The sequence below is a fragment of the Balaenoptera musculus genome, chromosome 11 (genome assembly GCF_009873245.2).
Source record: "Balaenoptera musculus isolate JJ_BM4_2016_0621 chromosome 11, mBalMus1.pri.v3, whole genome shotgun sequence".
Taxonomy (NCBI): domain Eukaryota; kingdom Metazoa; phylum Chordata; class Mammalia; order Artiodactyla; family Balaenopteridae; genus Balaenoptera; species Balaenoptera musculus.
The window spans coordinates 3,729,256-3,757,178 of NC_045795.1; the positions used below are offsets into that span (position 1 = coordinate 3,729,256).

At 43.9% G+C, this 27,923-nt stretch overlaps 1 protein-coding gene across 4 annotated transcripts in view; it reads left to right on the forward strand.

Moving 5' to 3' along the window:
• The window catches only part of FARS2 (phenylalanyl-tRNA synthetase 2, mitochondrial), a 406,264-nt gene that overhangs the window by 92,035 nt on the left and 286,306 nt on the right, over positions 1-27,923 (forward strand). For all 4 annotated transcript variants that reach the window (XM_036868394.1, XM_036868398.1, XM_036868395.1 and 1 more), the window contains one exon: positions 16,095-16,254. In XM_036868394.1, coding sequence (XP_036724289.1) covers positions 16,095-16,254 — 160 coding nt within the window. The remainder of the gene's footprint in view (positions 1-16,094; positions 16,255-27,923) is intronic.

The following is a 27,923-nucleotide window of genomic DNA, read 5'->3' on the forward strand; positions in this document are numbered from 1 at the left end:
TTGTACAATGTTGTATGTGAATTGATAGCATTTCATCAGAGCAGTGATTTCCAACATTTTTCTTTTACTGTTTGAGAATCTGCTGAGAGGTTTGGACACCCTCCACAGATACACACACACTTTGTATATACGTAGCTTAAGAGGTGCTATAGGCACCCGGATTAGATGATGAAATTAGAAGAGAGTGTCAAGGAGCCACTTCAGTCTCCACGTTGCTGATTTCCAGCCTAAGTCTGTAGTAAATTGGAAAAACCTCTTCTTTATTCTCTCAGCCGCTCTCTCTTCCCACTTCTGCTGCTTCTCTGTAATACTTCTCTTGGGCCACATTACCGTCCTGGGATTGTGTTTGGTGGTGCATTACATGAACAGCAGACGTTAGGGTTAAGTTAGCCGTAGGAAGGCAGAGAATGCCTCCTAACTTGGGAATGACCGGATGTTAGCTGTCGGGGTGATTTGAGGATCAGGCTGAAGTCAGGAGTTAAGCGTCACAGGCTGCCTAGAGCTGGAGGGTGGGTTGAGTGTATTTGGGGAAGCCAAAGGAAAGATTTCTGTGTAAGTCTGAGAGCCTCTTTCCTGGGGCAGGGAACATTCCAGATCCAAAAAATGGCAGTAGTTGTTCTATGTTTAGAAAGCTTGTAAGGCAGACAGCTACCTGGCGATTGGACTCAGGTACAGAGTTGAGAGCGTGGATCTTGTGGGGAACAGATCTTACCACACAGCCAAGAGGAGGTGACCCGTGTTAGGGCTTAGTAATTTGTTATATGTATTATTTAAGGTTCATGACCAAGGCTTAAAACAGGGAAGGATTTGTACCAGACAAATGGAAAAAATAACTTTCTCACAAAAGGATCTTGAGTGAGAGACTGTTTTTCAAAGGGAGTTTGGGCTACCATCTCCAGGGTGATAGATCTCTCAATATTTTTAGGACATGGACTCTTAGATCAGGAGAAAGACCTCTCAGTTGAGTTGCCCCAACTCTTCCACCTTTTCAGTGCAAAAAGAACTGTGTGGTCGCAATCCTGTGTCATTTTGTGGGGAATTTGGCATTGGATCCATGTAGAATACAGTCCATCAGCTTTGGCAGTAGTGGTATAAATGATTCTTATTTGAACTACAGTGTCTTAAATATAATTTTTTAAATTTATTTATTTATTTACTTTTGGCTGTGTTGGGTCTTCGCTGCTGTGCACGGGCTTTCTTTAGTTGCAGCAAGCGGGGGCTGCTCTTCATTGCGGTGCGCGGGCTTCTCATTGCGGTGGCTTCTCTTGTTGCAGAGCATGGGCCCTAGGTGCGTGGGCTTTAGTAGTTGTGACACATGGGCTCAGTAGTTGTGGCTCCCGTGCTCTAGAGCACATGGGCTTCAGTAGTTGTGGCATGCGGGCTCAGTAGTTGTGGCTCGTGGGCTGTAGAGCGCAGGCTCAGTAGTTGTGGCTCACGGGCTTAGTTGCTCTGCGGCATGTGGGATCTTCCCGGACCAGGGCTCGAACCCGTGTTCTCTGCGTTGGCAGGCAGATTCTTAACCACTGCGCCACCAGGGAAGTCCCTTAAATATAATTTTAACATCTAGTTGTTAGATGTTGATTCCATCACGTATGAGGTAGTGTTTATTAAACAACCCACAATAAATTCATCTATAACAATACAACTAATAATAATTTTTGGTTGAAAGGTTCTACCAGCATTCAAAATCTACAACCAACCCACGACACCATTTAAGATCTAGCGATAATTTTCTTCTTGTGAATTGTGGTGATTCCAACTTTTCAAATGTGTTCCAGGGGTTTTTGGTGTTGTCCATTTGTATTAATCAGGATTCTCCAGAGGAACAGAACCAATAGGGTGTGAGGGTGTGTGTGTGTGTGTGTGTGTGTCTGTGTCTGTGTGTGTGTCTGTGTCTGTGTATAGAGAGAGATGAGATGAGATGATTTATACTAAGAGATTCATTATAAGGAAGTGACTCACTTGCTCATGGAGGCTGAGAAGTCCAGATCAAGGAGAGCCAACGGTAGAGTTTCAGTCTGAATCCAAGTCTGAAGGCAGGAGAAGACTGGTGTCCCAGCCCAAAGACAGTCAGGCAGAGGGAAAGAATTCTTTCTTAGCCTTTCTTCTATTCAGGTCTTCAGCAGATGGGATGAAGCCCACTCACATCGGGAGGACCTTCTGCTGTACTTAGTCAACTGATTCAAATGTTAATCTCATCTAGAAACGTGCTCATAGAAACATACAGAAATAATGTGTAACCAAATACCTGAGGACCCCGTGGCCCAGGTAAGTGGGCACAGAATTACCCGTCACAGCCCTGGGCAGCCAGACTCTGCAGTGGACACCCAGGGTCCCTAGGCAATTCTGATAACTCCTCAGCTTTGTTCTAGAGATGCCACATTTTAGACGCTCCTCGTAAACCACTTGGTCAGTTACTAGTAAATAGCCTTCACTTACACATGACAGTGTAGAAGTATGGAACTGTGCACTTCTCGCCAATCGGGACTGAGTAAAGGACGTGGACTTTTGGGTGGCTGGCTCTTGGAGGCCAGCTGTGGGCCTTGGCATCATTTACGGAGAATGTTTCTGGGAGCAGTGCCTGTCCCTCTGGAAATGACACCAGCTCCGGGGAGTCCAGTCCTGGCTCTGCACCTCACTGTCTGCGACCTGAGATGAGTCTTCAGCCACTTGGAGCCTCAGTTTCCTTAGTTGACACAAGGACCACTCCTGAGTGTGGCTGGAGAGCCTGGCTGGTGGCTGATGAGCTGGAGACACTCCGCAAGTGTCAGCACCGCTCCCCGCCCCCCCCGCCCCCGCCCTAGTTATCTTAAAAATAGATGCCTGGTTAAGTGTACGTCTACCTGTGTATCATCAGCATGAATCAGTGACCTCGTGGGTCCTACCTTTTAGGTCTGATCTATTTTTTTTTTAAGCCACTGCTATCTTTTCCGTGGACTGGTTAGTAGTGTGTCTCCTGTCATCTTCCTTGAGAGGAGGTGATAGAATTTAGACAGAGCCTCGCTTGGTCCTGTTATGCTTCACCCACTGGTATCACGAATGAGCTGTTTAGCCATCTCAAGAGGAAAATGCAGTCTCTTTCTCTGTGTCATCTGTCATCATGGCCTAGGCAGAGGGTGATGAGAGACCACGATTTTAAAGTCGGCAGCAGAATGATTGAACTTTCCTCCTCTGTTAAATGGCGGTTGTCGTGAGAACCAGTTCGCGCAGGACGTGGTGTTGTCACCACTGTTGGGTTTTGCCTCAACACATCCAGACCTCTAAGCTCTCATGTGGTTCGCGTGCGGCTTCATGTAACTTCCCCGCTTTGAGGTTTTGAGGTTTCTGATGTGTTCTCTATATAGACCAGCGCTTGGCAGGATATGAATCTACATCCTTCTCCCACTGGTACCCCTAGGAGAACCCGTAAGAGAAGAAAAGTGCTGAAAAATACACTCCTCATGATGGGTCGGAGTTAATAAAAGGCAGCCAAACAGCTGGATGTCCAAAACACCCAGGAGGCAGAGGTCACTCACTGATGGTGCTGACGACATTTCTGCGGAGAGCAGCCTCCCGCGTGCCAGGGAAACGGCCCCGTGGAGGCGTGCAACTTGCTGTCCCCAGGCTCTTCCTGACACTGGCTTCTCGGGAACACGCGTCCTTGAGGAGCTGAACAGCCTCTGTGATATATTCAACCTGAGTTTTCGCTCATGGAGGCTTGAGTGAAGGGAGGTTTGGAAAGACCGTGCCGTTCGGTGAGGACCTGTGTGAGTTTGCACCTGAAGGTCTGGGGTGGGGCTCCTGGGAAAGCCTGGACGGAAGCCACTTGGCACTTGAGCTTCTAGCCCTTGTAGCACCCCTGGCAGCTGGTGCCCATTCAGCTGCCTGGCAGAAGTAGCTTTTCAACCTCCAAGGTGTTTTTGTAGCGTCTTTCGTCACAGAAGTTGACTGTTTCCCATCTCTTCCCATTACTGCCCTGGCGCCAGTCTGGTGGGCGGGAGAGGAGTGACCAGCAGGGGAAGACGCGGTCTGCTGTCCGTGGAGCACGGCCTCGGCACGCCCGTCCCTGGTGCTCAGCCCTGCACCTTGATTACCTGGCATGTGATGTGTCACCAGAAATCCAGGGAATGACAAAATTGATTCAGTATCAATTAGCTAAAACAGGAACGGACTTCCCACAGAGACCCCAGGATGGAGCCGTATGTAATGGGGCCCTTTCAAACACAGGTCTTCCCAAATAATGAGCCATGAAGATTTCATTTAGGGCCTAGTTGTTTAAAGAAATTAAAAACTGAAATTAGCAGCTGAAATCCACTTGGAGGAGTCTCCTATCCCTTTAATATGTCTGTCTGTTCATCTCACTGAGACATCCCAATCCTTCCTCCAAAGTGATTTGAATACTTAATGTTTGCCGAAATGCTTTAGTTGGATTTGAATAACGTAATTGAATTTTTCCTGCTGCATTCAGGGTACGTGAAGGCCTGGGAGTTCCTGTGGTAAGATATGTGGATGTGCTTATTTTTAGAAGTGATTCTTACTTATTTCTCTGTCTGTGAGCCAAGAATTAATAAGTAGTGGGCCTGCCAGACAGATGAGGCTGTATTCATCAGAGTTCCAGGCTTTATCTTTCACTCTCCAGGTGAATGGCTTGTCTCTGGGGCTCAGAGATGATCTGCTCAGTGACAGGTTTGGGTTGAGCTGAACTGGGTATAGATTGGATGCCATGTGTTCTTAGGAAGCTCATCCTAAACAGGATTGTTATAAAGTAAGATCCTGACTGAGTGCCATTGCTTTGTGGACAGCCTAGGGAGAGAGACAGATGAACTAGAAGGTGTACACCACGCAGTCAGCACCGGGAAAGAGGTATGGCCAGGGCACAGAAGAAGGAAATCTTTATCCCCGGGGTAATCGTGGAAGGCTTACCAAAGAATCTTCCAGAGGAATTTGAAGTTGTCCCGGCAGGGAAGGGGTGCCGTGTTCCAGGTAACGGGAGTAGCAGATGTGAAGGCACGGAGACACAGAGTGTGATGAATCCCTGCAGCGTGTCCAGTGGAGTGGCCGGGGCTCGGAGGAGCGATGGGAGAGGGAGCTGGAGAGAGAGGTATGAACTGTTCTTGAAGGGCCTTCGACGTAACTTTTTGGAGTCTGAGCATTAGTTTAAAAAGAATGAGGAGTCTTAAGTAATTTTTAAGCATAAGAGGGATGTAATCGGTTTGGCATTTTAGAGAAGTCTGTAAAGCAGCCCGTGGAGTGGAGCAGGGGAGGGCAAGACTGGACTTGAGGAGACTAGATTATTTATAATCATCTAAGAACCAATGCAGGGCAAGCCCAAGAAATGGCACAGGTGACAGATAGGAAAGGGTGAACTTGAGGGGTGATGTGGGATTTACTGGATTTGGTGGCTGCGTGTGGGGAAGTGAGGGAAAGGGAAAAGCCACTGAAAATTTCTCTTGGGCTGCCTTCTTGGTACCACTCCCAGAGTTAAGGGTCACGGGGGGAGAAGTGTTTTGGGGTGGGGGTCAGGAGAGTTAGTGGACTTTGGGACATGTTTAGGTGGAGGCTTTGCACACGGACATGTCCGGTGGGCAGGTGCGTGCGCATGTGTCTGGGATGGAGATGCAGGTTTACACTCCATCGCGTGTGGGTGCTTTAGCCCCTTTCATCTAGGGCGGTTGGCAGACTAAGGCGTGTACAAGCGGAAAAGGAGGCCCGCGGAATAGAAATGTTTAGTGACGCAGAGGAAGGAAAGGGAGGCTGTGAAGGGGACCGAGGAAGAGTGACCAGTTTAACTGTGAGGGGAAGGGTCGTCGTAGCAGGAGATGGGATGAGGGGGAGTTTCGTTTCTTTTGTGGACTGTTGTGTAAAGAGAAGAACTGACCGTGTTTACTAAGGAGAAGGAGCCAGAAGAGAGGTTAAAGGTACAGGAGACGTGGGAGGATTTCTCAGTGAGAAGCGTGTGGGCAGGGTGTCATTGCAGGGGCGTCAGCGCCTAGAGCTGGACGGGAGAGGGTGCACGTTTTGTTTTTGTTTTCTAATTGGAGGTGGGCGTGAAGGACTGCACCATGGCTGCATGGCAGGTGCCTTTAGGGGCGGGAATGGGAGGCTGGAAGCGGGGGTCCTATCTGATGACCTCTCTCTTCTCAGGAAGGAGAAGGCAGAGCCTTTCCTCTAGTGACGTAGTGTGGGTGTAGGACATCTGCAGGAGGGAGATGCGTGGCTGGGTGCTCTCTGAAGTTCCCTGGAGAGAACAGCACTCCGAGGTTCGGTTCTGGACTCAGCACGTGCCTGTAGAGGCGGTTCTGAATGAATCACGTCATCAGGAAGAAATGCACGAAGCCTCTGCTCTGTTCAGGGCACCGTGACAATGGTCCTTACTCTGGAGGTCCTGCCTGCTACCCAGAGCCTGTCCTGTTGCTCCTGAGTGGGTTAGAAATCGTGCTGGCTTGTCTTCCTCCGCAGTGACGGTGTGAAAGGCTGCTCTTTGGGCTTTCGTGTCGTTTAGCATGCTGGCCTCAGTCAGAGGAGTGTACATCCCCTACGTTCAATTTTGTAATAAAGTTTTAATTTTAGAAGAGCTCTCGGATTACAGAAAAATTGCAACGTAGGTACAGAGTTCCCGTGTACCCCACACCCAGTCCCCCCGGTTGGTGACGTCTTACATGAGTCTGGTATATTTGTCACAGTGGGTGAATCCGAATTCAGAGTTCAGAATTTTAAAGAATTACCTGTATTTTGTTTCTTTATTTCCAAACCTTCTGGCTATGGCCTTTTCAGTTACCTTTGACAGTGGGAGGAGCTCTTGTTTACTCATGATTCAGAAACTTGAGTTGAACCAATAATTTGAATGGCCTCCCTCCCTGTGTTTTTGGGATTGTTTTGTCCTAAACCCTGTTTCTTATCTCCTGCAGAAATCATACAATGGATGCAGAAAAGAAAAATGCTGCAGAGGAAAATAAATATCAACTGGAATTTTATCAAGTCAATATGACCCTGATGTCAGTTATATGTGCCTTATTTAAAAAGTGTTATTACCTAGTACATGCAGTTTGTTAGACAGAAATCTTTTTTAAAAAATGGTTTCATGAACGATAAATAATGAAAAGACTTTTTTTTTTGGTGAAAAGATGGTGTATCATCACCAGTGATAACACAGTCCCCTATCCTCTGTGCCTCTAGATGGCACTGATTTTATACTGGCCTGTAATTTACAATCTATACAGTTTGAAATAAAAAAGTCTCTTCTGGTTGAAATTATGTGTGTGTTCACTAGTGTGCTCTCTGGTCTCATGTCCCACTCAGCCGAACACAGAACTAGGAACCCCTTCTAGTTCCTGTTAGAGTACAGTTGTAACAGTCATTCAGGAACAACTTGGAGTTTGCTGGTAATTTTGTAAGTAAGAAGGAGGAGAGCATTTGCAGCATGTAATCTGCAGTGAAATCCTCCTGAAAACCTTTTAAATGAACCCCTCCCTTCTCTCCAAGTCCCTTTTTTGTTGTCAGCCTGGAGTTGCTGGTCTGAGCCATTCCTCCAGGTAGAACTTAATTCTCTGGCGCTCACGTTCCAGCACCTGGAAGTCTCAAAATCCTTCAAAAAGAAATCCTGTTTGTCATGCAGATGGCTCTTGTATTTTGTGGCACCTTTAGGTTTTCACTTCCCAGCCCGGTTATTTTCCCCCCAAAAGAACCCCTTATGCTCTCCTCAACTGCCAAAGGATTCTCTTTCCTTGTTACTCGGAGACTATTGTTTTTTATTTTTTTCCCATCTAATTAAGCTGGTAATCTTGTGAGTCAGATCCTTCTAAATAGAGTCCTACAGCCAAATTAAACAGTTTTAAAATAGCAGCTTGCAGAAATGCTTCATTCTAAGACAAAGCGCATCAGTAGGCCAAAATGTCCTTCGGGTGCCGTTGTTGAGATTTTAATGCTCCTGCTTTTCCACCTTTTCCCCCTCCCCCTGGTCCTCCTACTTCTCCCCTCTCCCTCTTTATTAAAATGCCTGAATTCATTGCCGTCACCTCATTCAACCTGTGTACCTTAAACTCTTTTGTTTGGCTGTATCACCTGTGGCACTTTTCCATGAACATTATCTCGGGTGATCCCTTCACTATGCGTGTTTCCTGCACTTGCATTTGACATTGTGCAGGTAAGGATGCTGTTGTGGTCTGTCTCCTGGGGCTTTAGACGTTTGCTCTCTTACCTCGGGCGAAGATTGACTTAATGAACGTAGAATTAACTAGGCTGGTGGTAAAGTAGGGGCTGATGGGCTGATTGGCTGACCGGCTGGTTAAAATTTCAGATGCTCTTGCAGTGACCTGATTGTATTTGTTCTAATGTTCTAACGCAGAAGTGCTTTGTCACTGGAAAACATTGTATCTGTTTCTCATTCACCTTCCTAGATGTTGTCTTGATGCTGCTACCAGCTTCCTGTTCCCGTACTTCCTTACTTTGTTGAAGTTCTTCAAAAAATGAGCCTGGTTGTTTCTCTGTGGCATTGGGCCGGCCCCCAACCTGTTGCCTGAGCCCAAGCATCTCAGGCAGAAGAGGTGGGATTATTTCATCAGCATTAAGGTCAAGTTAAGATGCAATGAACCTGTGCTCTTATGCATCCGCGCCACATAGGGACTCCTTGAATTCAGGTTTTATTTTGATTATTCTATGCTCTGTCGTCCTTCAGAGTTTTATAAAATGAACAACAGCATCACAGACCCATGTCTTTTCCTTCCAGGCGGTTTCTTCTGAACCACTTTTGGGTTTGAGCAGCATTTCTTCCTCTTTCTCACCTCCATTAGGATTATTTCTTTGTCTAGCTCAAAGCAGTTTTTTTCCTCATTTCTCTTGCTGTTTTCCTTTGGTTCTCTTCCTTCCTTGGATAAGGAGGACAGGGCTGAGATAACCTGCATCAAGCACTGGTGTCCTGATAGGGACCCAAGGGTCACCAGCCTCCCTACACCCGATAGTGCCCTTGAGGTCCACGTGGCCTCCACCACACAGGCCCTTCCTGTTACTGGGGCAACACTGTCGTAGCTAACGTTTGGTTCTAGTGCAGTCCTCCTCAAATTACTCTTCACACTGATGCACTGGCACATATGAAGGCATTCGAAAGGCAGACCTTAATTTTCATTTTTTGAGGGATTGCTTGGCCCTTGTGCAGTAATAATGGCTTAATTGGGATAAACCGTCACTGTTTTATGGAGGGTGCTGCAGCAGCGTCAGTGTGTGAAGCCAGCCTTCCAGGCTTCTCCTCTCTGCTCATGTCTTCTGTCCAGTTCTTAATCCCATCCATCTGACCACAGATCCTTTTCACACCAAAGCCAAAGAGATGATCATGTACATGCTGTCGTGGAAATAACCTTGGAGCCTGGAAGATGGGGTCACAAATCAGAATTTGGTTTGAATTCAGGCTTCATCACTTGCTGTGCAACAATGGTCAGTTACTTAACTTCTGTAAGCCTCAAGTTCCCTATATGAGAAATGGGGAAAGAATAAGGATGGTGAGGATGAAGTGAAGCCCTAGAGTAAGTAAGGTGAGCTCTCAGTAAGGCAGCAAATACAGTAAACAATCACTAACTGTTAGCCATTAGTAGCCCAGGCAGCAGCTGCAGCAAAGTCGGTTACAGGGTCGTTGCATCTGCACGGAAACTCAGAGGCGGCGAGGGAGGGGGAGGGGTTGTTTAGCATTAATATGCAAGGTGGACGATATGGATTAAACCAGTGATCAATGGATAATTCTAAATGGCTGAATAGAAAAATGGCTGCTTTGGGAACCACAGACCAGCCCTAAATAACTGCTTGCAGTTTTGCTGTCATACAAGCCCGATTTATACTTGCCTGCTCGTAGGATTTTGCATGGATGTATGTTATTCTTCTGACCATTTGCCTTTTTATTTGCTTTTAAATGTGTGGTTAAAATCTGCGCCATTTTGAAAAATCCTTTTGGCTTTCTGAATTTTAAATTGAATTGGCTTTGGCAATCCATTTTTATTCTTAAGCCTGATTAGAATTAGTTCCCCGCACCTGTTCTTTTCGCATTTGTGAGCTACCTGCCCTGGCTTCTGTAAGCTGTTCCAGTAGGGGTGGAATTTGTCTTCTGGGTCGTTGAGGTTTCTGCAAGGACACTTAAGAAAATGTCAGAGAAATAGAAGAAATCCTAGTGGAAAAACAAATGACACAGCCTAATGTGTGCAGTTAATGGAAATCTAATTTAATTTTATCACCAGCGGATGTCTCTCAAACAGAAAGCTAAGTGAGAGGCAGCCACTTTAAGGGCCCTGGAACTAAGGCTGAGATGAGTGATTTATTCCCAGCGGGGGAATAATTGGCTAAGTGATCTTAGCTTCTCTGGGTCTTCACCTCTCTGCAGTTCATTTCCTTATTTGGGGTTGGCTGGGCTGCTCTCTCAAGTCCCTTCTAGCTCCAATGTTACATTTCCTCTAGAAATAAGAGCTGGCTTGTGTATATGGTTTTATTCTCCTGTGCTGTATTGTGCTGACGGTGTTATGAATTACTGCTTTTCCTTCTTTCAGAGTTTTCCAAACTGTAGTATACGTTATGGGTATTTTTTGGTTATACCTATGTATTGTAAATACTGTAGATATTCTTTTTTTTTTTTTTAAGGAATTCCTTTATTTTTATTTATTTATTTATTTATGGCTGTGTTGGATCTTAGTTGCTGTGCGAGGGCTTTCTCTAGTTGCGGCAAGTGGGGGCCACTCTTCATCGCGGTGCGCGGGCCTCTCACTATCGCGGCCTCTCTTGTTGCGGAGCACAGGCTCCAGATGCGCAGGCTCAGTAGTTGTGGCTCACGGGCCTAGCTGCTCCGCGGCATGTGGGATCTTCCCAGACCAGGGCTTGAACCCGTGTCCCCTGCATTGGCAGGCAGATTCTCAACCACTGCGCCACCAGGGAAGCCCGATACTCGTTTTTAAAAAGTAGTCTTCAAGTGACTGACTTCTTTTACTTAGCATTGTCCTGAGCTGTACTACCTGGGGGAAGATACTTTGAGATGATATCATCTTTCTCATCATATTTTGCCCCAGTATCTTTATCATCCATTGCTAATTATTGTCTGAAATGATTACTACTCTGGTGTTTGCCAAATGATTGTTTTCTTTATCCATCATTCCTTTTAAAATTATTTTTTAGAATTTTACTTTTACGAAGATCTTTAATTGAATAAATGTATATGGGATAAGGTAATCATTTATATTAGCATGGTTTCATGTGGATATTTCTTTATTTTGTGGGTTCATTACTAAAATTATTTGTTTTGTTGCTCAAATTGACCCAGATTCGGCCATTGGGAGCCTCTTCAAGTAGTCTTCAGTGTCCTTTGACATGTTCTCATCAGTTTTTGGCCCCAAATGATGTCCCAGGTTCATCTTATATTTTCTCTGCCCCAGCCCTGAAAGTCATTCATTTCTCTAAGGAGCCCTGCTTTTTTTTTTTTTTTTTTAATTAAAAAATGGTATTTAGAAACCCAGACCTGAGTGCACCTATTGCTACTGGGATGTCACCACTTCTAGGTCCCCCTCAAAGGACAGAAATGGGCAATATATGCACACCTACTTCTGTTTCTATATCTGTCTGTATATGTGTTTAGAAACATGAATTCATATGGGTACCTCCAATTCCAAGTCACTACCACGTGGCTTATTCTAGCCCCTCCCCATTTTCTTTGACAGTGACTGTGAGAAACCTGGTTCCCTTTACCCACAATATATTTACTTACTTGATCAGTTCTTGAATGAACATAAGGTAGTTTCAGAAAAATGAACACATACCTCTGCGGAACAAAGTTTACTATCTAGTGTACAATACTTGCTATGATTATTTTGTCTTTAACCTTAGAATATCCAGTTAAAATACTGTTTTGCAAATTTACTTGCTTTAATTCTTTTCTTCTCCACTCTCTTCCATGTGACTGTGTCAGTTGTTTAGAGTAGAATTGGCTCTATTGTTGCTGATCGTGTTCCATTTTGAGTTTTCACCACATCTGGGTGGATTTTAATTATTATTTAAATGTTTTGAGTACATAAAATGTTAATGTGATTCCACAAGTCAGAACTATACAAAGAGTCTACTTAACAGAGTGTCGTCACTCCTCTCTTCGCCCCCTTCCCACCGCCTCCTCTTTTTACTCCATCCTATTCCCCAGCTCTTTTCATTCTGCAGTGTGCTACCACCCACTTTCTGGTAGGCAGTGAATCTCTTTCATTTCTGATTCATCATTTCTTTGAAGTTTATTTATTTTTGTTTTATACGAATGAGCAGGTTCATGTATATTTTATTATTTTCCCTTCTTTCTTACATGAAAAGTACCATAATAAGTTTTTAAAAAGTAGCATATAATGTATGATCTTCACACTTTGGTTTTTTCACGTAGCAGTGTAGCTTAGAATCGTTACATATCACTTCGGAGACGTCATCCTCATTTTTTATTAGGTCTCTTAAGTACTCCATTGTATGGGTAGACCATAGTTTATTTAACATCTCTCTTTCATATGGACATTTCTTTGTTTCCAGTACTTTGCAATTATAAACAATGCTACAGTGAAAACCTTGTTACATATATATTAATTCTGGAGGTGTATTCAGGGTGCATAGCCAGAAGTGGAAGAACTAGGTCAGGAGGTGAATTGCAAATGTAGTTTTGTTGGATATTGCCAAATTTACCTCCAAAAGGGTTCTACCCATTTTCACGTCCATCAACAGTGTATGAGAGTACATCTTTTCCCAAGCCTCACGAAAAGAATGTTGTCTTGCTTTTTAATTTTTACCAATACAACAGTTTAAAAATAATGTCAGTGTTGTTTTAATTTGCATTTCTCTGTTTGAATATGTTTTCATAGGTTTAAGGGTCATTTTCATATATATATATATATATTTTTTTTTTTTGGTGAGTTGTCTGTTCATGTATTTCTCCCATTTTCCTATTGAATTTTTGGCCCTTAAACCAATGAGTTTATTCCACTTTCACTCTCTCTTCTTCCAGTTTTTGGTTATATTATTTCTACTTTGTCATGACATATAAGAATTGTATTTTAATCTTCCAACTTAATATCTGGCTTTGTTTTAGTCTCACATCTACCATTTCATGTATTAATGTGTTATCCGTCAGTTTTTTTTGGGGGGGGGTTTGAAATTTTCCCAGTTGTCTGTTGCTTGAGTAAAGCCCATGCTTTGGTGGATCCTTTAGAAAGAGCTCATTCATGTGAAATTCCCTGTGCTCTTGTATGTTTAAAGCTTTTTCTATAGACTTGGTACTGAAAGGCCAGCGTTGCTGGGTATAAAATTCTTGGTCCTTTTTTTTTTTTTTTTGAGTTGTTTGAAAATGTGAGGTCATTGTTGCCATTTTTGTACGTTGTTTTTGAAGAGTCTGATGCTAGTCCAGTGGCTTTGCCTTTCTAAGTCGTTTGATCTTTTTGCTTGGAGGCCTTGAGGATTTTTTCTTTTCATCTTTGAAGTCTAATAATTCTACCAGGATATGTCTTACATTTGGTTCTTCAGGTATCCATTTTACATGGTGCCCATTATTTCTCCTCTGCTGTTTTGTTTTTCCTCTTTCACTGACTCCAGTTATATAAACGTTATTTCTTCTTTGCCTGTCTTCCATTTCCACCATTTTCTCTCTGATTCTTCTTTCTTTATCTCATTGTCCTTTTCTTGGTTGTTTTCCTGCTTTTCTTCAATTCTTCTTGCTAAATCTTCGAGTCCATTATTCCTTGCATATCTTGTAATTTAGACTTAAGTTCTGAGATGATTTTTTTTCTTCTCTTTCTTTCCTCAGTTCACAGTTTTCTGTTTTTCATTCATTTTTGTTCTTAACATTTGCATTTCTGGATCAAGCAATATTCCCAAATGCTTGTTTGAGCGGATTTAATTTAGTTTTCAAGTATCATCTTACACTTTTCTTCTGCTTCTTGATTTTCTTTTTTGGGGGAAGAAGGTTAGATTTTCATCATTTGAGCTGTTTTGAGTGAATTTTTAAATTTTTTAATTCTTTGTGATAATTTTCTACAGTTCTGTTGAATTTTTTTTTGTTCCTTTTTGTGGGCTGTTGGTTGTTTAGATTTTGTAGTTCTCTGGTGCCCTCTTCTGTTAGTGTAGCAAAGTGCAGAGTCTTTAATGGAATTTTTTTGTTTGTTTTAGTGGAAGATGGGGAATAGTTTTGTAAATCCTCTAATTTTTTAGGTTTGTTTTATTTTGTGCAACCCTAAATTTTCTCTTTTGCTTCTTTTACTCCTCCCTACCCAATGGCCAAAAAATATCTTACTTTCTTTTGCCCCTTTCTCTTCCATTGTAACCATGCCTTTTGAAAACCGTAGCTTCAGATTGGGCATACATTTGAGTCCCTTTTCTGTAGTCCCTCATCAGATCTGCTAGGATACTCTTAGGATGTTCACACTTACTCCTTCTGGTGGTGATTTTAGATCAACCTAGTTCCTCACTGGTTCCCTTCTTCTCTCTTCCCCTCAGTTTTTCTCAGCTTGTCCCTAATTACCCCAAACGAAAAGAGCAGGGTGGGAGTATAATAGCACTGTTTCTCTATGGCAGTTAGCTTTGCTTCCTTGCTTTCTTCCTTCCTTCTTTTTTACATACAATTATTTGAAGTTGGGTCACTGTTCTGTTTCCTTCTGAGGGCATGGTGTTTAGTTGTTTAATTTTCTGTTTTTGTTGTTCCAGGTTATTTTTAGAGGAAATATTGAAAGACATAGACTTTGGCAGCTGCATTGTCTTTAGCTCTCATAGGAATAATTTGAGACCTTGGGAAGTAGAATCTTTTTTCTGAAAAGATTTGTGTCTGATTCTGCTGAGCAGCACTTAGAGGAACCAGCACTCTGGGGTTGCCTTAGTCCATTTTCACAGCCTGAAGTTCTCTCTGTTACCCAGGTAAGGTGACACCTGGCTGGAAGTCTTTATAAGAACTAGTCACTTTTGTATTCATTCTTACCATGAGGATACATCCTTCAGAGCATTTATCTAGCATCCCAACTTGGTCAGACACTGTGGGCTTCCAATTTGGCCTCCCTTTTATTGATAAGCTGTCACAACCAATGTTCAGTGTCCAGTTGAAATTGGGATAGGCAGATAGTCTCAGTATTTCTCTCTGGCTTTGTGCTGGGCTTTTTTCTGGCTTTGTGCTTCCTCACAGAGTTTTGTGTAGTAAATCCTCTCTATTGTGTTACTTCTTTGATGCTTTTAAGAATTTTTGTATTTTTTAGTAGCTTTATCAGGAGATTTGGTTCTAATTATCCAGCCCGTTATTACCTTGAAACAGCAACTGTTTCATTCTTTTATTAAAATAATTTTTGATTTCATGGGACTTTGGGTGGAAAGAATGATAGATTGATTTGGTCAGTTCTCCATGTTGAGTCAGTCTCCCAGCAGGTGAAGACCTGCTTTGTTGTTAAAAATGGAACACTTTATTTTAGTGCTTAAGCAGCTTCAGACTGATGACAGCTGTGATTAGTAACGGTGATTGTGATGACCTTGAGGACAGTGTATTAGCCATTGCAATGTGCCTGGTACTCCATGCTTTTCATGCATTATTTTATTTAATTATCATGAAGTCTCTTAATTTATTATTCCCATCTTTCAAACCATTACCTGAAGCTCAGCTCCCATATCACTTTTTGGAGTTTACTGGGTAGCAAATGGCAGAAACACATTTTAGGCCTTGTCCTGACCTTTGGAATTACAGGGTAGCAAAGTCCAGCACACTTCCAGTTTAGGAGGGCTTCGTAGGACTTCGTTCCTAGACTGTGCTTTCTTACCTAGTCTCAGGTCACACTGTAAGGACAGTGCAAACCCGATTCACTGGTATTTCCACTAGCATGGAGAATAATGTGTCTTGTGAGGAAATGACTGCAAATAAGTTAGTGCAAAAGGAAAATGGAGAGATGAGCAAAGATCAGAATGGTGCCTTTTAATTTCCTAAAGACTCTCCATTACATGTAGCATAGTGCTTTGTTCAAAGTTGATACCAAATGAATGTTAATATCAGTATGTTCATTGACTCTAAGACTTACTGGGTTTTGTTTCCACATTATGTTTTTTGATATAGACTGGTCAGGCTATTCTTTTTATTTACTTATATTATTCTTCTTGGTTTACAGTTATTTGCTGGCACAAAGGATGGAGAAAACCTGCAGCTTTTTGAACAGAGTTCTCGCTCTGCCCATAAACAGGAGACACATACCCTGGAGGCCACGAAGCTTGTAGAGTTTGACCTTAAGCAAACACTTACCAGGCTTATGACACATCTTTTTGGAGATGGTAGGTACTAAATGCCTTTGTCTTTGGGGGCTTAAATATTCAACAGTTACCATCTTCCTGAAATCATTAAGCCTACTGTGTCTAGACTTTTTGCTCTAAGTTGTGGCTTAATGGTTTAGGTCCTTAGTGAGGTAGAACTTATGGATTTCCTGGTTCATTCCGTTTGAGGAGCAGGAGGATATGAAAATGCAATTAGCTAGAGAAAGAAAAATGATTACAGCCTTTCATAAGAATGATAATGGATTGAGATCAGTATCATCGATGGGGAGGAAGTGAACAGGCTGATTAATGTCAGAGTATTAATATACCTCAGCCGTTGCTGAAGGGGTGATTGCGTGCTTGTATCACCTGCCGGGATGCTTCTCAGGGGAGATGCAGGGCGGGGAGGGGAGGTGCCCCAGCCAGGCCCATGTTAGGAGCTTGAAGGATGAGGGGATGGTGTCACAGGAAGCGTGCTGTGTGCTCTCACAGCGCTCACAATGGCTAAGTGTTCACAGTGCCCTCGGACCTGGCTTTTCTCCCTCACTCCAAAGGGAAGTGCCGTGCTCTTACTTCAGGCATTTCGGGGGGTCATTTAATTGTTTTATCTGGGGTCGGGGTGCTAGATGCTGAAAAATGTCTCGGTAAACCTGTCTGGGTCCGAGCAGTCTGGAGGTCCTTTAGCGTAGTAATAGCCATAGTAGTGATGATGACAGTCAGAGAGAGTAATTAATAGTGTCAAATGCTGCATTAAGCACCTTTACAAGGATTTTTTTGTTCTGACCTGCATCTGTGATGTAGGTGTTATTATAATCTCCATTTTTTTTTGGAGGAGGGAACCTGGACCCAGAGCAATGAAGTACCACGTGACCACATTGCAGCTCGGGAGTATTTGAGGCCTGCTTTGAGCCCTGTCGTTTCGACTTCCGAGCCCATGTTAGACGTTAGCTCTTTTGAAAGGAGAGATAGAGATCATTTCAGTAATATTCCTGAGACTGTGAGGCTTACGAAAGCCATGATGTTAAAAAGATGGGGCCTCCCCGCTGGGTGTTGCCTTACGACTCTCCCACCCTCTGACCCCTGTAGCTGGTCGGGGTATATACTCTGTTACATTTCAGATCCCAAAGATCACTTAGAAACTTCACATTCAGTCTTTCTTTAATTAGCTAATAATAGGAACTGCCTCAGCAGGCCTCAGAATTATTCAACAACTCTTTTTATACTTGTTTTTATGGTCTGAGCTTTTTCCTCTTTTAAATTGTTAGTGTTGTATTCCTTTGTTCTTGAAAAGCAAAATTAAAAATTAGAACACACTATTTCCTTGTGGCAATTTCTTGTTATTACAGCTGCTTTAGTGTCAGGGCTATTTTTCCCTCTCCAAAGCGGTTGGTTATTTTCTGCTAACATTTCAATTGCACCAGCATCCTAAGGCTGTTATGAGAGAGGTTATCGGTTTAGAATTGGAAAGAAAGAAAATGCCCTTTAGACAGTTTATATGCTTGTGGAATACACTGACATTTTAAACACTTCTAAATGGTTTCCCCTCTGTTTTGTACCGTGTTTAGCAGATCATTTCTTTCAGAGCCACTAAGGTGGGATTTAGGAATCCTCACATTGTGGTTTCACTTGCTGCCCTTCCCGGTTTACAGCCGTCTCCGGCACACTGGAGTTTCCCTTTAGGAGGCACTGGCCTCACAGCACAGTTTGGATGAACGCGTCTGAAGGAGAAGTGAATTGTGATCCTCTGCTGCCGGCTGGATGTGTTGCTGTGGGCAAGTCCTGTCTCTTCCATTTAAGAGCAAAACAGGCTCACGGTTGTCACTGAGGTGCACTCGCAGCTCCCGTCCCGGGACCCTGCAGGCGAAAGTGCGGGTGGCCTCAGCGGTCAGCTCCCTTGGGGGCCGCCACAGCTGCGGGCAAGCCTCCTTGCCCAAGGACAGTGCCCTTCCCAGAGCTGCCCACAGCCAAAGACTGCTTGTGGGAGGAATATAAAGGCCCAGCAGTTTGCCCCCAGCCCCCAGCCCCTGCCCACCCCCCTCCAGCTCCATCATCGCCCCCTCCCCCCTCCCCCCTCCACCCCATAGCAGCCCCTGCCCTGCCACCTCCAGCTCCATCATCCACCCCCACCCCTCTCCCTCCCCTCCCCCTCCCCCTTCCCCCTCCCCCTTCCCCCCTCCACCCCCCCCCCCCACGGGGCAGTTCTGATAGGCGGCGCAGGCCGCAGAGCTCTGGCGAGGTTAAGGCTTTGTTGGGCCTGATTGCAGTTGGTTGACTTCCCGCCCTGCAGTTGCCACCCTCTTCCTTCCATAGGTGCTGATTCTCCCAAAATATCTTGCTTGTCAACCCAACCTCCGCAGGGTCTGTAAGCGGCCCTTACGTTGCAGGGCTCTGTAGTATGAATGTTGTCCTGGTCGGGAGTGAGGTCAGTCGGTAGTGAGGATCCTGTGTCTTCTGTATCTTTTCATATTTTTCTCTGTCCACGAATCCCTGTTAATATAAATGAAGTGAAAGTGATTGAGAATAATAATTGGGTTTATGGTTGTTAGTCCTACTTTGTTCCTAAGATTGAGTCAAATTTACAGAGTGTTGAAGCATGTCACTTTAATGATTTTGAAGTGTGCTCATTTGGGCTGTCTGGTGCTGTCTGATTTGGAGAGGGTCGTCTTACATCTGGAGGTGAGGTAGCAGAGCGGCGGCCGCCTCGGTCCCTGTGGAGCTGGCTCTGCCCCCTGGGGCTCGGGTGTCGTCCAGGCCGGCTGCACTTTCAGATGAGAACTGGCTGGCAAGCTCCGCCTGTCGGAGCCTTGGGTCACACGCTCTGAAATGGGGCCACAGAGAGCCTTGCCTTGTGCCGAGTACAGATGCTCAGTGGAAAGAGGACATCCTCACCTTAGGACTCAGGTGGAGAGGGACTTAAGACCCACCTTGCCTTAGGAGTCTGCTGAGTGGAGAAAGTACTTACTAGGGTTAACCTTTCTGGCCTGAGGACTTGGTACAAGGAAACTGTTTGGGAGAAAGCGTGAGATAGCCATGATTGAATTAACTGGAGTGCTTTTAAGGAGCCTAAAAAAGTTGATGATTCTCTGGTGACTGGGTAGGGATAAGAAACAGGTTCCCTACCCTAGAGAAATAAGAAGTTGAAATTGTGTGGGGTTTTATGTTAAATGAACTGAAATTATTGGGCCTCGAGGTACAGTGAAAAAAGTACTTAAATTTTTCAAGATACTTTAATCAAGACAGCTAATGTGCCAGGACTGTGCCTGTTTCATACTCTTTCTACCTGTAGGAGGTTGATACACAGGCAATCTGGAGACATTAAGATCTATGGACGAGGGAAAGTTCCTCTCTGCTTAGGTTCGTAGAAAGCTCAATTCTTGATATATATATATATTTCATCACATTTGAGAAATTTCAGTAAATTATTTCTTCAGATATTTTCTCTGTTACTTCCTCCCCTTGGGGACTCCAATTACATGTATATTTGGCCACTTGAAACTTTTCCACAGTTCACCGGTGCTCTGTTCACTTTTCTTTCAGTATTTTTTTTTTCTTCTGTGTTTCATTTTGGATAGTTTTCACTGCTGTATCTTTAAATTCACCAATCATTTTTTTTTCCTGCAATGTCTAATCTGCTGTTAATTCCATCCAGTGTTCTTTTCACCCCATTTTCTAGTTTCAGTTAGTGTCTTTTTTGTAATCTTCTTTATCTCTACCTAACATTTCCAGTCTTCCCTTTAGCTTTGTGAGCGTACTAAATATCATTATCATGCATATTTTAGTGTCTTTTTCAACTAATTCTGTCATCTGTGTCATTTCTTGGTGAATTGCTATTTCTTTTCCTCTGTGTTTTTTTTTTCTTCTTCTTTGCACGCCTGATAACTTTCTATAGGATGCCCGATATTGTTGACTTTCCCTTGTAACGCATTGTATATTTCTGTATTCCTAATAATCTCTCTGAGCTTCGTTCTGGGATTACTCAGAAACACTTTGATCCTTCCCATCTCCTTTTAAGCCTTGTTAGGCAGGGCCAGTGTAGGGTTTTAGTTTGGGATTAGTTTTTTCCCACAACCAACTTAAGACCCTTCTTAGTACTGTAACTGATAACCCGTGAATTATGAGGTTTTCCACGAGGCTGTTTGGGAACTGGCACCTTTCTGGTCTTTGTGAGCTCCCAGCATTATTCCTGCTAATCCTTTTGTGTGGTCTGTTCCCTGGCCTCGAGGAGTTTCTTCAACACACCTGCACTGACGTTTTCATTTGTATTGAATCTTCTGCAGATCTTCAGACTTCTCTCTCTACAGCCCTCTTCTTTCACTCTGACCTGTGAACTCTCAGGACAGACTGTTTCCTCAACCTGGGAAGACTTCTGGGCTCCTCCTGTGTTTTTCTCTCCTGGGGCAGTGTTAAGGCTCATCTTTCAGGGATCAGTGTCCTTGGTTACCTGATATCCAAGGTCTAGTGTGGCATTGTTCCATATATTCTGTCTTTAAAAAAATTATTTTATTTATTTTTTTAGTTTTTTGAAACTAGGGGCTGCTGTTTTCCTTTTCAAAGAAGAATTTTATCGGGAGATAGATAAAATCCTAAAGATGCACTGTTTAGGTCTGGTTTACAAAAGGATTGCCTTATGATTTTTTTTTTTTAAGAACAATCAGTGAATTGTGCTTTCATGGATCTCTTGGGGTAACTGATATATACTTATTTTACACTCTCAGGCTGTTTTATAAAATTAATCTCCTCTGGAGTGACTTCAGGTTTGGTTGTTGGTTGTGTTGGCTCTCTTACTTAGCAATCACGTAGTTGGAATTACGGTCTGCAGGTCATGTTCAGTGGAAGATTTTGTTTTTGTTTTTCTCCCTTTCTCTGCTTTCCTCCCTCCTGCCCTCCCCGCTTTGCTTATTTCTCCCCTGTGTGGGTTTACCCCGAGTTCTTCCGACTTTAAATCCAGAACGAGGTTTTGTAGGGACCTGTCAGATGTACTCACCAGCCCTGATTTAGGGACATAGCAGGTCCAGCGCCCAGGGCTTGGCTCTCCAAGCTTACAGCTCTTCAGAGCTACGGCCCCAGGCTGTATTTGGTGACGATTTTTGTCACCCTTCTTTCACCAGCATGGAGCCTATTCCGTCCCAGCTTCTGACTGCAAGCTTTTAGCCTCGCTCAGGTGCCAAGCCAGCAGCACGTTACCCTGCAGGAGGCAAGCTCCTGGCAACTCTTGCTGATTGTGGACCCCAAGCCCAGCAACACTGTGATTTGTCCCCTCTCCCTGTTTGCTTTTCTGTTCTGTTTCTGGCCAGTGGAGGTATTTCTCTTATCGTTGAACATAGACCATGGCTTTTTGGTTTTCTCCTTTTTCTCCTACCTCTCGTTGTGCGTTAGGAGAACAAGGAGGCCGATGGTGCCTTCTTGGCCTTGGAGGGCGCTTTGCTTGGAAGCCAGTTAGTGCAGTTTCATGGTCTGCTCCAGTGGAGGGCAGCATTGGGCTTTGCAGTCTGACACCTGGTTTTGAATTCTGATCTTGGCATTTTCTGTGTAAACTTGGATTAGATATGTAAGCTGTCTCCGTCACAGTTCCTCCATCTGTGAGATGGGAACAGTGGTGATTATTGTGCAGTGTTTATGGCAGCCTGGCATGAGTGTAAAGGTTACGCTGAAGGAGGCATGTGAGTATCTAGCATGGCACCAGAGTAAATAAACAGCAGATGTCGATGACCTTAGCGTGCACTTGAGAAATGTTTCTTTTTCTTCATATTTTTATAAAAATCTGAGAGAGTTTAGATCATGGTCTGATTTTCAGTGACATTCATTTCAAAAATCACCCATTGAGTATTTAGAGTCTTTACACACTTTTCCTTACTGAATTGTCACCAAAACTCTGCGAGATGAATATTATTCTTATTTTGAACGAAGCTGAGGCAGTGAGAGGTTAAGGAACTTGCTCGAGGTCACTCGGCCTCAGGTGCAGGAGCTGGATCTGGTTACAGGCCTAGGACTGCTCTTGCCGTGCATGGTGGACCCGCCCACGTCTCTGGGATCAGACGCAGAGGCGGAGGGTGAACCTTCTGTCTGCCAGGTTTGTCTGGAGCCGTCCTGTGCCAATGGGTCGGGGAGGAAGGTTGAGGACAGAGGGCGCGTGGCTGTGGCTCTCCCCTGGACCGGGTTCCCCTCAGGCTGTCCCCTCTGCTCCCCGTGTCGCCAGAGTGTGGCCCCTTACCCCAGTGCCTCGGACCCCACGCCCAGATTTAGGATGAGGGAGCACTGAATTGTGCTGCGCTCCGTTTCTAACCCCACTGTGAGGTACAGAAATGCTAGTATCATTTTAAGATCCAAGCCCTAATCAAGAGGTTTCCTGCGTATGGGAGTCTGAAACGACACTTCATCTCACTGCTCTTTCCACCAAGCAGAAGACTCATAACAGTGGGACCAGTTACACTGTCAGCAACGGTGGGAGAAGTTGCTGGCCTTTTATTTTTCCCCTAGTACTTTGCATCTGTCTCAGCAGAGGGAGTCACGGTGGCTGAAATAGAGCTCACATCTTCCACTGTGTGCTAGGGCGTACATGGTCACGTGCGTGCATCCTCTACAAGTGGGTGTGCTTCTGTGTACTTTACTGCACAGGACCGTATAGAGTACAGTAGTACAGTATCTTTATTTCAAGCCCAGGATGTCTGGAAGCAAGTGTAAAAGCAGCAGTGATGTAGCTGGTACTACTGTACTTTTCAAGGTACCGTACTGTAAGATTAAAAATGTTTTCTTTATTTTCTGTGTTTGTTTTTTATGTATTATTTGTGTGAAAAGTATTATAAACCTATTACAGTACAGTACTATACAGCCGATTGTGTTAGTTGGGTACCTAGGGTAACTGTTGGACTTACGAATAAATTGGACTTAACGAACGAACGTGCTCTGGGAACAGAACTGGTTTGGATGTAGGGGACGTTACTGTAACACTGTATTAGTCTGAGGTGTATGACATAATGATTGGCTACATGTATATATTGCAAAACGATCACCACAATAAGTTTAGTTAACATCAATTGCCTCACATACTTATAGTTTTTTTCTTGTGATGTCACCGATGCCCTATTTATACAGGGAAATGTATCCTCTTATAGTGTTTTGATTTTGAACCCTGTGAATATATTAGTGTTCAAAAAAATTTTTTTTAAGAAAGCTATGAGAACAGAGCAATACTGAGAACTGTGAAACGTTGCCTGTCCGCTGCTTGGTACGTATTCAGTTTAAAGGGCTGTGGGTCTGATTTAAATCAAGCAGAAGCAGAGGAGATGGAATTGTCAGGTGCCTTTGACCGTGAGGGCCGGGTAATTTCTCTAGTTAGGTTGTGCTCACCTGGGATGGTCCCAGTTTTTTAAGGATTTCTTTTTAGCCAGAGCGCACCCTCCATCCTTTTTCTCCCCGCCTTCGCTTTCCTTCCTTGGGTGCCTGCCGTGTCCGGTGTAGAAAGCAGGAGAATCAGAGTTCTTCCACATTCGGCTGTTTCTCGGGTACCAGCATTGAAAAATTAATGCCCAAGAGCAGTTATTAATTGCATATTTGTATAGCCAATATGGAAAAGTCTCTGCTTCAGTGGAGGGTAGCCTTGGTAGCATATATAAAATCACTGGTATATGCTCTGGGAGGTGGTTCTGATAGCACAGTCCCATCTTTAAATATAAGGGGTATGGGAAGCAGAGAAAGAGTCCCTTCACGAGTAAGTCAGGGAAATGAATTACAGGGTGTGTTTAGACGAGATCTGTGATGAACGCGGTTGGGTGACCTGGAATGGCATCTGTTTAACGTCTGTGTCGAGTGTTAGGCGCCGCAGTACTGCGTTGGCGACAGGGCTTGGTGGGAAGAGGCTGGGCCCCTGCCCCGCCCCCTGCATCCGGCCCTGACTGGTCTTGCCTGGTACGTGGTGCTGCCGTCCTGTGCCTGTGGCCCTGGTTCCCTGCGGTAGGTAGGGCTGGCAGTGTCCTGCCAGAGCTGAGCGAATTCAGGTTCTTGCTAGTCCTTTTCCACTCAGGCTCACATCACTATACTTTTTTTTAATTGAAGTAGAGTTGATTTACAATGTTATGTTAATTTCTGCTGTACAGCAAAGGGATTCCGTGATACATATATGTATTCCTTTTTCATATTCTTTTCCGTCATGGTTTATCCCAGGACACTGAGTATAGTTCTCCGTGCTATGCAGCAGGACCTTGTTGTCTGTCCGTCCCTCCCGCATGGAACAGTTTGCATCTGCTGACCGCAGCCTCCCACTCCATCCCTCCCCCACCCCCTCCCCACTGGCAACCACCAGTCTGTTCTCTATGACACCGCCATTCTGAAGGAACGCTCACCAGTCATTCCTGGGGTCCCAGCTGAGGGAGTGATCCTAGACTTCGGGCCCTCAGCATCCTCCTTCAGGAGAGAAAGCAGAGCAGGTGCCCGCATCTCCAGAGAGCGTCTCTGCCTCTGGGAAGACTGGGGCTTGCTAGGCCCTCTGCTCGCAACCACCGGGCAGAGCAGCTGTTGCTGTACAGCCTGGAGATGGGGCAGCTGGGCTCAGAGAGGTTGATTAACCTACCCACGGTTTCACAGCAAAAAGGGCAGGATGAGACTCGAATCCAGGTTTTTGGTTTATTCTTCTACTTGGCTGTAGCCTAAAAATTAATATATAATTTTTGACAGTTGCTGTAATCTCACAGGGTTCTGAGACAATTTTTAAAAAGCTCTGAACTTCATTTGCAAATATGTTTTAGTAAATTATTACATTCAAACCAAAAAAAAAAGATAAACACACACATAAAACAGAAAAAAGAAAGAAAGAACTTTGGCATTATTTTCCATTAGGTATATAATATATGTACATTTAATTTAAACTAATCACCAATAAGGAGAATAGTCTAATGCATAATGAATATATATGATTTGGACATGTTTACCAAAAATTTCCCTCTATTAATGTATAATTCAAAAAGCCTAGTTCTTAGTGGATTTTTTTCACAGACTCCTGATACTTGATGTGTGAAATAAGCCATACTTAACATAGTTTTTAGGTGGTTATTCAATATCACATCTTTGATACACGCTGCATGTCAAGATGTTTTTTCAATCTGCTATAATAATCCTTACTATAATTTTGAGGTTAAGGGGAGAAAACAAGAAGAAAGTGTATATTTGGGGGTAATACAAAAGTAATTAATAAATGATTCTACCACCAGCTATGAAAAAAATTACTGTTATGTGTCAAAATTTAAATTGTTAGAATATGTAAAAGAATATGGTATTTTGATAAAAATTACACATTAACTAATATAATTTACTTTTTTTTATTTTTATTTTTTATTTTTGGTTGCGTTGGGTCTTCATTGCTGCGCGCAGGCTTTCTCTAGCTGTGGAGAGCGGGGGCTACTCTTCGTTGCAGTGCGCAGGCTTCTCATTGCGGTGGCTTCTCTTGTTGTGGAACACAGGCTCTAGGCACGTGGGCTTCAGTAGTTGTGGCTCGCAGGCTCAGTAGTTGTGGCACACGGGCTTAGTTGCTCCACGGCATGTGGGATCTTCCCAGACCAGGGATCGAACCTGTGTCCCCTGCATTGGCAGGCAGATTCTTATCCACTGCACCACCAGGGAAGCCCTATAATTTACTTTTAAATAATGACTATTTATGTTTGAAGTATAGCCATAGGCTTCTCAAATATGGGACTTTGTAGATTTTGCCATTTTCCTGTTTATGTGAAGGAAGACGAATTTAAGAACTGAAGAAATGCTTAAGGTAGTAGAAAAAGGAAGTGAATGGTTTATGGATTCGGCATTCTTTGCAGGGTCACAGGTTTAAAAAGGATCTGAGCAAAGGATCTGAGGAGGTGAAAGGATCAGAAACTTTCTAGTCACACTGGACACAGCTTTTGCCAGTCCGTGTTTTCTGGGTTAGTTTCTGTGCTGTTGCCGTCAGTGAGTTCTGCCTCTCAGATGCGTAATGTTAATCATCTCATGTGTCCTGAGAGACTTCGGCCGACTTCCCTGCCTTGTCACGCTTTGCTGGGTGCGTTTTTCACTGTGGAGCCATTACTTTCATTGCTACTGAAGGAGACACACCTGTAGGATGGTTGAGCAAAAGGAAACCGAGGGCTGTGGTGATGGAGGCCTTCAACCAAAAGAGAGCGAGGTTTGGTGCGGCCAACATATGGACATTTTATCTTGAGAATTTAGTCAACATTAAAAAAGTTTTTATCCAAAGTTATAATGTTTTGTAGTTTTACAAGTGGTAAAGCCAAAGCCCTTTGATAAAAGAAGGCTCCTAGAGAAGGGCAGAGACCGTCACACGCTGTTCAGTTCAGCCCTTGTGCTTTGACACCGCTGGCACCGACAGCTCGGACGGGTGTGCACGCAGAAGAGGTCGAGTTCAGGCTTAATGAACACTGATGATAGAGTTACTTGTGGTTATTTTGAGCGTTACTAATGTTTTCAAGTTGCTTTCTGTCTGACTGGGGGGAACCTAAGCTTTCTAGGTGTGAGGTATAAAGAGATAAACTTTACCCAAAGGAATAGAATAAGGAAATACAGGAAAATTAATTTGTGTAGACCGTACCTAACTTTGTTCCAGGCACTTAGTGGTGTTGAATTATATGAAATCATCATGTTAATCCTGAAAACTCGTCTTGCTTTTGGTAAAATTTGATCCAGGTATAAAAAGCCATGTATAAAGAATTTGTTTTTCTAAATTGTTCTCAGAAGGTGATCTGTGCTCACCTGCCAGGAGTTACAAAAAGAACGAATAACATGGTTTTGTCTGCCCGCCCTCTGTGCTCAGTTATACATCCCAACACTTTACACATTTCTGTTTGCCAGTGGGGCTGTCTCTGGAGCTTTTTCATACAGTATTGGTAGGGGATTATTGGTCCCAAAGATGGATGAGCACACAGGTGTCCAGGTCCCTTCTTCGCAGAATTCAGTGGCAAGTAGGCAACTGGTCTGCACGTAGGGGCTTCTGTACAGAAATGTTGGGGGACTTGCAGACACTGCCCCAACATCTACATTTTTTTCCCGGATAGAAAAAATGTTGGTGAAATTTCCTCAGTAATGGCAACGAATGAACTGTTGACATGCACAGCAACATGGGTGAATCTTAAAATAATCACGCCGAGTAAAAGAACCCGGACAGAAAAAGAATACATTGTGTGTGACTGCATTTTCATAAAGTTCTAGGCAGTGCCAGCTCGTCTGTCATGACAGGGAGGAGGTCAGTGGTTGCCTGGGATGGGGGGCTGGTGAGGAGAAGAGGCGGGGGTGATGGGCAGGTGGGGAGCATTACAGAGGGGCATGAGGAAACTTTGGGGGGTAATGGACATGTTCCTGATATTGATTGTGGTGATGTTTCATGGATGTATACATATGTCAACACTTATCAACCGTGTACACTGTATGTACGTGGAGTTTAATATTTGTCTGTTATACCACATGTATAATATACCACATGGCTCATAATAAAAGGGGGAAATATTGTATTACGACTGTAAACAGAAATCAGTTGTCACTTGCCATTGACAGCAGGTATCTAGAAAAATAAATGCAACTAAAACAGAACAATGAAAGAAAAACCTAGCTTCTCCTATATCATTTTGAGCATAGCAAGGGCTCCTTTGTATTATAACTCTGTTCGTATGTGACTTTTGATAATTGAAATATCTTTCTCGACGGGCAGGGGATTA